The sequence below is a fragment of the Dipodomys merriami genome, unplaced genomic scaffold, assembly GCF_024711535.1.
Source record: "Dipodomys merriami isolate MVZ:Mamm:240054 unplaced genomic scaffold, mDipMer1.0.p SCAF_104, whole genome shotgun sequence".
Lineage (NCBI taxonomy): Eukaryota > Metazoa > Chordata > Mammalia > Rodentia > Heteromyidae > Dipodomys > Dipodomys merriami.
Window position 1 is genome coordinate 3,175,679 of NW_027202316.1, and position 9,867 is coordinate 3,185,545.

General features: G+C 44.3%; 2 protein-coding genes across 11 annotated transcripts in view; one reads left to right on the forward strand and one right to left on the reverse strand.

Annotated features, from left to right (window-relative positions):
- Sugct (succinyl-CoA:glutarate-CoA transferase) overlaps nucleotides 1-5,565 on the reverse strand; it is a 602,475-nt gene extending 596,910 nt beyond the window's left edge. For 2 of the 10 annotated variants that reach the window (XM_069998332.1, XM_069998322.1), the window contains exon 1: nucleotides 5,375-5,559. In XM_069998332.1, coding sequence (XP_069854433.1) covers nucleotides 5,375-5,483 — 109 coding nt within the window. In that variant the 5' untranslated portion in view covers nucleotides 5,484-5,559. Of the gene's footprint in view, nucleotides 1-5,374 lie in introns of all 10 variants that reach the window. The other 8 variants (XM_069998353.1, XM_069998320.1, XM_069998316.1 and 5 more) reach the window with 7 other exon arrangements.
- A 260-nt stretch (nucleotides 5,566-5,825) lies between these two features.
- Nucleotides 5,826-7,848, forward strand: Mplkip (M-phase specific PLK1 interacting protein). The gene is made up of 2 exons (XM_069998367.1): nucleotides 5,826-6,396; nucleotides 7,342-7,848. The coding sequence occupies exons 1-2, from the start codon at nucleotides 6,058-6,060 to the stop codon at nucleotides 7,540-7,542; spliced, it is 540 nt and encodes a 179-aa protein (XP_069854468.1). The 5' UTR covers nucleotides 5,826-6,057; the 3' UTR covers nucleotides 7,543-7,848.
- Nucleotides 7,849-9,867: the final 2,019 nt, after the last annotated feature.

A 9,867-nucleotide genomic window follows, 5' to 3' on the forward strand; every position in this document is an offset into this window, starting at 1 on the left:
AAACAGAGGTTAGAGTTATTACTAGTTATATCAGTAAAGGCTGAGGCAGGGCTAAGGGGATGACCCAAGTGGTAGGCTGCCTGCCTAGCAGAAGGAGTGTCCTCAGTTCAAACCTCAGTACTTCCAGGAAGAAGGAAGAGGAGGAAGAGGAAGAGGAGGAGGTGGTGGAAGAAGAAAATAAAGAAGAGGAAGAGGGGGGAGGAAGAGGAGAAATGATGAAGTAGGAAGAGTTTGAGGACAGCCTGAGTTACACAGCAAGACCCTGTCTCAAAACAAAACAAAAAGAAATACACAATTTTTCGCACCTAAAACTTCACAGATGATTCAGTGAGAATTAGCTAGTTAGGACTGCACAATAGGTTGCTTGAATCATAGAAGAAAATTTTCAGAATTGTGAAGCTGTACTTTTGTGAGAAACAAACTACCCAACTACCACCTTCCCCTAAGAAAGGGAGAAATGGCTTATCTACCAAAGGTAAGCACAGAGGCTTTTGAAGAAAAGAAGCTATCCCTGGCTTCTTTAACTCATGTAGAATGCAGGCAAACATCACCAGGGCATAGATAGGTTTCACTTGGTTTATTATTTTGAAAATTTCTTCAAGGCTCTGGGTTTATATCCCTTTAAAACATACATCTCCTGGAAATTCTCAAACTACCTATTTTGTCATCTTATAATTTCCAGGACTTGGCCTTTAGCCCAGATTCCAGATTTCTCCATGTAGAAAGTCCTAACAATGCAGAAACAGGAAAATATTTATTTCTTGTTGTGTCACAATAAAACTAAAAGCAACCGAAGTATTGGTATTCACAGCATTGCTTAAATCTGCCACCTACCTAAAATAGTGTGGTTCAACACTGGGAATTCCTCAGAGTGATCCCAGAGTCTCTTAGGTGATCACGGACTAGGGAGAGTGAAGAGTCCACAGTGAGCTCAGGGGCTCCAATCCCTGCTTTGTTTTTATTTTTTGTACTGGTACTGGAGTTTAAACTGAGGGCCTGGGCACTGTTCTTTAGCTCTTTTGCTCAAGGTTGGTGCTCTGTCAATTGAGCCACAGCTCCACAATCCCTGCTTTAATCCCTGTTCTTCAAGTTCAAAAAGAAACACTCTCTCCAAAAAAGAAAAAAAATCTTAATCTAAATAACGATGCACACAGTCTTATAAAAACAGACAGGTCTCATTTACCTTCAAACTTAAATTTCCCTGTGATGGTACCCCTAATTTGCCTTAAATTCTAAATTTCTGAAATACATCCCTACCACAAATGTAATCAGTTATTTCTGGAGCTCTTCATGCAATTCAGTAATACAAATTTTCTTGCTTATCTTCTCCTCCTTCACTTTTTTCTGGTATTTGAACTGAGTTTAGTGCATGTTAGGCTGATGCTATACCACTTAAGCCACATCTCCAGACTTGTTTTTAATTACATAATTGTTTTTAACCCAGTTATCTCTAGCAGGTCCCACCACACATTTATTCAAGCTACATTGGGTCCAGCATCTGTTCTTTTTTTTTTCTTAACAGCTTTCTTTCTTGATTTCTCTTGGTATTTGGGGTTGAGCTTATTTTAAGGTGGTGCTGAAGTAACTCCTGAGCCTGTTCTTTTGTTCAGCAGCACACATTCTCATAAGCCTACACATCCAGGGTCACCGTACCAAAATAAATTCTACGCCCAGACCTGGGTTTTGCTGGTTATTGGCTGGTCTTGTGAAATTTTCTGCCTAGGCTAGCCTCCAACCATGACCCTTCCACTCTCAGCAACCTGAGTAACTGGCATTACAGGTGTGAGCTACCAGCCCAGCTCCTTGATTTTCTTGTCTGCTGATGCCTGTGTATAGAATGCTACTTGAAGACAGATCGAAGCTTTCATGGTCCCATCCATGATCATGCTGGGCCTCCCAATACAGTGAAGCAATTCTGTATGCACTAAGGATCGCTATTTGATAACAAAGAATGTGAATTGCCCTTTTTCCTCCATTGGGCAGTCACCATAAACTCACATCCTGTCCTTGACATCCATCATCCCAGTTCTTTACTTTTCTACCTCCAGGAGACCCAACATGAAACCTCCTCCTCTTCCCTCTTCCTCTGAAGCTAACATCACACACCAAAATTCCATGCAAACAGATGTATGAGGATGACAAGGGCACCAGATCCGACACCAGACTAGAGCCTGGGAAAACCCTAGTCATACTTACAAAAAAATCAATAGTTAAGGTTGTAGCTTTTAGATGTAGAGATTACACCTAAAAGAAACTACTTAGTACCACTTCCAAAACTTTACATATTCGTCATATTTTTAATTTTTTTTTCCGGTTGTAGAGCCTGAACTCTGGGCCTGGGTGCTGTCCCTCAGCTCTTTCAGCTCAAGGCTAGCGCTCTACCACTAGAGCCACAGCACCACTTCCAGCTTTTTCTGCTTCATGTGGTGCTGAGGAATCGAACCCAGGGCCTCATGCATGCAAGTCAAGCAGTCTACCACTGAGCCACCTTCCCAGCCCCATATTCGTCATATTTTTCAAAGAATGGACTTTATATTTCTTAGGCAAAAATAATTATTCTAATAATTATTATTAGAATTCAGAATGCCTGTGTTCTGATTCCAGCTCTGCTTGCTATAGGAACTTAAGCAAGTCATTTAACTTCTCTTGGTCAATTTCTCACCTATATAGAGGAGAGTCTCAGAAGTCATTGAATCAGATCTGAATTTCATGTAGCTATTAATGATTCACTATCTGTCGGTCTTCAGTGTTATACTTATATGTGCTGGCACTACCTTCAAAATTTTTCTGCTGTATACCCCCTTCCAGCTTTCTAATGCAAATTCCTTTGTGTGAGATAAAAATACTCCAGAAGCATGAGCCTGATACCTTATGCTGCATATCTTCAGCAGTTATTAAAATAAATGTAGACTTGGCACCAGTGGTTCACATATGTAACCCTAGCTACTCACAGGAGGTTGAGATCTGAGGAGCTTGGTTCAAAACCAGCCCAGGCAGGAAAGTCCATGATAGTTAATCTCCAATTAACCATCAAAAAAGTCAAAAGTAGAGCTATGGCTCAAGTAGTAGAGTGCTAGCTTTGAGCAAAATAAGCATCTAGGTACTGAGCTCAAGCTCCAGGATCTGCACACATACATACAAATAAAAGAAAGTAATTTCAGTTCCCACCACCTGCACATCTCTGACTCCTCTGTAAGTAGACTGATGACATAAAAAGTGATATTATGTGACTTATCCATTCAATAATTTTATGACTGTCCAACTGTTAGGGATGAAACAAAGCACAATGTGTTCAGAAAAGTAAATTCTAGGAGAGCACTGTGTAAGAAAATGAGAAATCAGGCGTCTTGTAGGTCTTAAACATATCATTAAGTATCCATGGCAGTGCATTACCCTGTCTTGATTGAACTCTATGAATTAGGTCTTCTGAAGAAAAGACATGTCTTCTAGCCTGGGCTACATAAAGTGGCTTTGTCTCAAAAACAAAATAAAACAAATGAGGTGAGCCAAGTTTCTGCAGAATAAACTAGCAACATCAAGGGGGATGCAGAGATCAAGCTGAGGAGACTGCACACTCTTCATGTAGGCAAGTCCCACAACATGTCAGAAAGGCGGAATACATAGAAGAGGTGCCAAGAGATGCACCAGCTGACTGAAAAACACAGATCCAAGCTGTGTTTATGGGCTGATTTAATGAGTCCTGAAGTTCTTTATGATTCTGTATCCCCCCAAGTTGATTTCAGGATTCATAGTATATTCCCATTTCCAAATTTTTAAGGAGTAAAAAGTTTTACTAGTCAGGTGCCAGTGGCTCACATCTGTAATCCTAGCTACACAGGAGACTGAGATCTAAGGATCACAGTTCAAAGCCAGCCCAGGCAGGAAAGTCCGTGAGACTCTCATCGCCAGTAAACCACCAGAAAACTTGAAGTGGTGCTGTGACTTGAGCATTAGCCTTGAGCTGAAGAGCTGAGGGACAGATCCCAAGCCCAGAGCTTAAGCCCCACAACCGACAAAACAATAATAACAAAAACCTACTTTTTAACAAAATGACTACCAGAAAGTGGCAACATGTGGGGGAGGGGGTTGGAGCAGTGGGAGGAGGAACAGGAATGGAGGAAGGAAGAAAAGTAAGCAAATGTAGTTGTTATGTGCAACATACATTATGTAAAATATGGACTATGTACCTTGAAGGTAGAGATGGGAGGGAGAAATAGAGAATGACATAAGGAGTGGCATTGACCAAGATACATTGTCCTCATAAGCTGATATGGAATTGTAACATTACTTAATAACATTTTTCAAAAAACAAGTTCTAGCTGGGCATCGGTGGCTCACGCCTGTAATCCTAGCTACTCAGAAGGTTGAGATCTGAGGGTCGAGGTTCAAAGCCAGTCCGGGCAGGAAAGTCCCATGAGACTCTTATCTCCAATTAACCACTAGAAAACCAGAAGTGGCGCTGTAGTTCGAGTGGTAGAGCACTAGCCCTGAGCTGAAGAGCTGAGGGACAGCGCCCAGGCCCAGAGTTCAAGCCCCATGACCGTCCAAAAACAAAACAAAACCAAAAAAAAAAAGTTCTATAAGGATGTAGTAAACTTAAATTTCATCCTCTACCTGAAATTCAAGGACAAGTATTCTATACCAGGATGTGTTTTATTGTGGATGCGGTGGCAATCTTGCATTTTAATACACTTTCCTTTATCACTACACGGTAGGGAAACAACCAGGATTTTTTTTTTGTCGGTCGTGGGTCTTGAACTCCGGGGCCTGGGCACTGTCCCTCAGCTCTTCAGCTCAGGGTGAGCGCTCTACCACTTGAGCCACAGCGCCACTTCCGGTTTTCTGGTGGTTTATTGGAGATAAGAGTCTCACGGACTTTCCTGCCCAGGCTGGCTTTGAACCGTGATCCTCAGATCTCAGCCTCCTGAGTAGCTAGGATGACAGGCGTGAGCCCCCGGCGCCCGGCTACAACCAGGATTTTAAGAGCCACATTTTGCCCTTTCTGAAAACCTGTCACTCGGCTTCCTGGCCTGCTTCCACTGACGCAGAACCAAAAAGAGGGGCAAAGTGCGGCCTCTGTTGGGACGGCCTACCCCCTGTTACCCAGGCAGCGGGCTGCGGCTGGGAAAGGCCTGACTAGTACCAGCCGGGTGTGTGGGGGCCAAGTCTGGAAAGTCGTCTAAAGTTCGGGGTGCGGAGTTACGGTAGTGAAGCAAAGCGCGGGCCTGGCGGCCCCTGCCGGGACCCCGGCCTGGCGGCTCAGAGGGGAGAGAGCGGGACGGGAGGACCGGACACCGGGGGGGGGGGGGGGGGGGAGCGGAGCGCCGCCGCCGGGATCCCCACCGCCCGCCCCTAGCCGGGGGTCTGCGGGTACCTGACTGCGGGCGGCCTGTCCACAGCCCCCTCCCGCCGCCCCAGCCGGAGAGGAAGCTAGTTCTCCACAGGGCCGCTGCCCTCGCCAGCGTCGCCAGCGTCGCCAGCATCGCGCGCCTCACACCTCAGCGGCCGCAGGGTTGAGGGAAAAGGAAACCCGCGCTGCGGCGCCGCTCACCGCCAGCTAGGGGAGACCACAGACAACCGGGCCCCGCCCCCGCGATGGCCCCGCCCCAACTGGGCCCCTCCCAGAGATGGCCCCGCCCCTGACGTGGCCCCGCCTCCGGACAAGGCCACGCCCTTCGTGGACACGCCTTATTGCAGGGACACGCCCCCGCTGCGGGCCCCCGCCCCGCTCAGGACACGCCTCCGTCCGGTGGGGCGGCAATCACTTCGCGCCTCCCGCTAATTGGCGCCTTTAAATATGCGGATCCTACCAAACAGTGCCGGGTTTGGGAAATCCATGCTAGGAGCGATCTGGCATCGGTTTTCCCTTTTCCTTCCTCTTTCACTAAGACCAATCACGCTCGGCGGAACCTTTGGCTGGTGGGGATCCAAGTGCCGTCCGGACGAGCGGACGTAGGACCGTTTTAGGCCCGGACTTCCGGCTGTCTCGAGGCGCTTCGTTCGGTGCAGTTCCGGCGGGACAGCGCGGCTGTGAGGCTTTCGCCTCTTGTACCTGACATGCAGCGACCGAATTTTCGACCCCCGACCCCTCCTTACCCCAGCCCGGGTGTAGGAAGTTGGGGTAACGGGAGCAGCTTCCGGGGTGCCCCAGGCGGAGGAGGGCCGCGGCCGCCCTCCCCTCGGGACGGGTTCGGGAGCCCGCACCGCACGCCACCGTTCGGGCCCCGGGCTCGGCCCTACGGGAGCAACCACTCTCCACGACACGGCGGCGGCTTCTCGGGGGGCCGGTTCGGGTCCCCGTCCCCGGGCGGCTACCCCGGCTCCTACTCCAGGTCCCCCGCGGGGTCCCAGCAGCAATTCGGCTATTCCCCGGGGCAACCGCCGGCCTACCCCCAGGTAAACCTACCAGGCGGCGTTTGCCGAACTCTTCCCGCCGTGGCAGGCAGGCTGTTATGATTCCTTGACGTGATTCTTTGGTGTATAATAACGAATGGTAGCCCTCTTTCATAGACGAGTGAACTAAGAGGCTTCGGGCATCTGTGTCTAAGTACCGTAAGTGGCAGAGCCCTTACGCACAGATTTCCTTAGGCCTCCATTTCCTCTCCGTCTCGCAACCCCCCGGGCTTTCAGGAGAGAAACGCGAATGACTCCCCGATATATAGCGTCTGTGGTTATAGGCTGGTCTCATTTTACTGTAACTGTTACCTCCCCCCTCCTTGCTTTTTTTTTTTTTTTTTTAAATTTATCCTTTCTTCGAGCTACCTTGCTTCTTCTGCTCCAAGTTCTCTCGAGGGCAAAGTTGGTGGTAGCAGATATTTCTTGTTCTTCAGTGAGAACCAATGAAAAATAGGCTGTATTTCTGGTGTGGCGAAGATTTCTTTGGCCAACAACTTGGATTCACGAGGTGTTTTTCAGTGTCTTTGCTAAACCTGCTGCACCCCCTAAAGCCTGAATATAGGAAATTTTCACGTTCTAGCAACCTTAAAAAAAATTTAAAAATAAGCCTTAATGAGGGTGTGTTTCTGGGAAAAATTGTGTCACTAATTGGACTTGAGTCTGTTATCACTTGCTATTGAGTATGTGCAGGGTTAGTACATTTAAAGCTAAAAAGTATTTGAGGTGACAATGTGCAAGAATTATTAAGTATACAAAACTAGTTTAAGCACTTTTAACAAAAACAACTAAAAACATTAAAGGATGCATAAACTTTGTAGTGCAACATAATTGATTTCACATAAAAACTGTTAAAAAGCAATGTGATTTCCTACTACCCTTTAACTGAAGGATACATACCAATTATCTCTAGTAATTTTTTTTTAACTGATGATTTTTTTCCTGAAGGGTTCTCCAAGGACATCTACACCATTTGGATCAGGGCGTGGTAGAGAAAAAAGGATGTCTAATGAGTTGGAAAGTTATTTCAAGCCTTCAATGCTTGAAGACCCTTGGGCTGGCCTAGAACCAGTATCTGTAGTGGATATAAGTCAACAATACAACAATACTCAAACAGTCACAGGCAAAAAAGGAAGATATTTTTGTTAACATTTCTGAAATTCAACTGGAAGCTTCATGTGTCAGGAACATCTTGGACAGAACTTTAACTTGTGCAATTAAGTTGAATCCCAAAATGAATAATCATTAGTTGGACCTTCTTGGCATTTCTCATCATATCATTGCTGTTGTCATTAGAGGAGAAAGTAGGACAATTTAAATATTTAGCTCTGTGAAAGTGCCTACCACATTTAGAAGTTTTACAGTTTTCATATATTTAACATTCCTGGCTATATAACAGACATTTGTCTTCTAATGCTTTTCCAATCCTTTAAAATAAAACATTTGGTGTTTATAGTTATAGTGTGGTTGTGTGATACGACTTTTTAAAGTAGAAATACTAAAATAATGCTCTGTAGTCACTATGAATTTGGAGATGACAGTTTTGAAAAACTAGGTAGTTAAACCATCTCTTGAACAAAAAACCAATTCTTTGTTCATAAAGGAAGAAGAGACTAGCAGAGTTATATTCATATTTGACATAACCATTGTTTTACATTCAAATTCATCTAATGCTTATGTAAATATACCTTGAAAGTTGGACATAGTGGCTCTTGCCACTTGGCTGCTCAAGAGGTGGAAACCAAGAGCATCACAGTTTTCCAATACAGGTAAAAAAACACAAGACCTATCTGAAAAGCAGGACTGTAAAATGAGCCAAACCTCAATACTGCCAAAAAAAAAAAAAAAGTTGAAATTTATCTAAAGTCATGGAAACTCACTTAGCATAAGTGTATACTCATTTATACCAGAACCCATGTATAGCTAGATTGTGTTCACTCTGAATTTCTCCATCTCTCAACATTGTAGTTATTTTATTTTATCTTAAGGACAAAACATATACTGGTCAGTTTCTTCACTCTGACAAGAGTCAGAGCTGAGGAAAGCAACTTAAGGGAGGAATGATTCATTTTGGTTCATAGTTTCAGTAGTGTCAGTCCAGAATCAACTGGATCCATACTTTAGACCTCAGGCAGCAGGCAGTGTCACTGTGGGAAGAGAATGTGGCAGAGGCTCCCCTCCTGGGGTCCAGGAAGCAAAAAGACAGGAAGAAGGGGTAAGGTAGGGACACATCCTGGTGACCTACTTTCTCCAGCTAAGCCTCACCTCCTACTTTCCACCTCTTCCCAGTAATACTATCATATTAGGAACCCATCTAAGGATTCCTCCATTGTTTTCGTAAAAGCCTCATAATTGAAACGCCTCTCAGTGATTGGACCAAATAGCTGGGAACTGTTTTGCACCCAAGCCTTTAGGGTGAACAGTTCATACCCTGCCTGAAACAGGTGGCTGTTAGCAGAATTTCTAATCTCATTAACAAGAAAAAAATTCCATCAGTCTGAAAGAAGACTAGATGACCGTGGATCCTATTTTTGTATTCTTAAGCTGCTGTGTGTGACCAAGGGAGTAAGATCCAACTGCTTTGGTAATAGACCTGCCCCTAAGCTGAGAGAAAGGTCTGTGATCTTTAGCCCCACTTTGCCTACCTGGAATAGGCGAGTGGTTTTCCAAATAAAGGATATTAACTATCTATCTACCGATACATAAATAGAGAATGAAAAAGTGAAGGAATTTTACCCAGTTACTAAAACAGCATTAAGTCTTGCATAACACAATTCTTACATATTTTGAGTATCTTCACAAAATAAGAATATGAAGATAGAGCTTAGTTAAAATTTTCTTTCAACATTCCTTAAACACCTGAGGTTAAAAACCCTCTTGATTGAGCCATACTCAATCCTGTTATATTTGTTCACAAACCCTTTGTCATGGAGGCAAAGAATAACAATGGAAGCATTTTAGGTTAAAAAGTCCATAAGAGCCAGAATTTAGGGAATACTCTCTACTCATTACAATCTGGATGAGTTTGCTTCCTTACTCCCTATTTCCCTATTCCCTTTTCTCATATATAAGATGAGAAAATTAATAGTATTTTGTGTCAACAAACAACTCCCCCTCCCCCCATTGTGTCTGTGTTATAGACGTATTGTGTTTGAGGAATAAGTTGGTTTATATGTGTGAAACTCAGGCCAGGGCCTCGCACATAGTAAGCACTTAAGTGCTTGCTCTTCTCTCATCTAACTCTTTTTAGAATAGTGCTTGCAAAATATTAGGCAAAAATATTTCATAAATATGAAAATTGTTTTTCCAGTCCTAGGGCTTGAACTCAAGTCCTCAGTGTAGTAATTATGATTACAGGTATTCTATTGCTCTACCTACCCTCTTGGATATGGGGCATTCAGCAATTTTGTCCAGTATTTTAAATAAGTTTTATTCACCAACATCTTTCCATATATGTTGAGGTCATGATACATG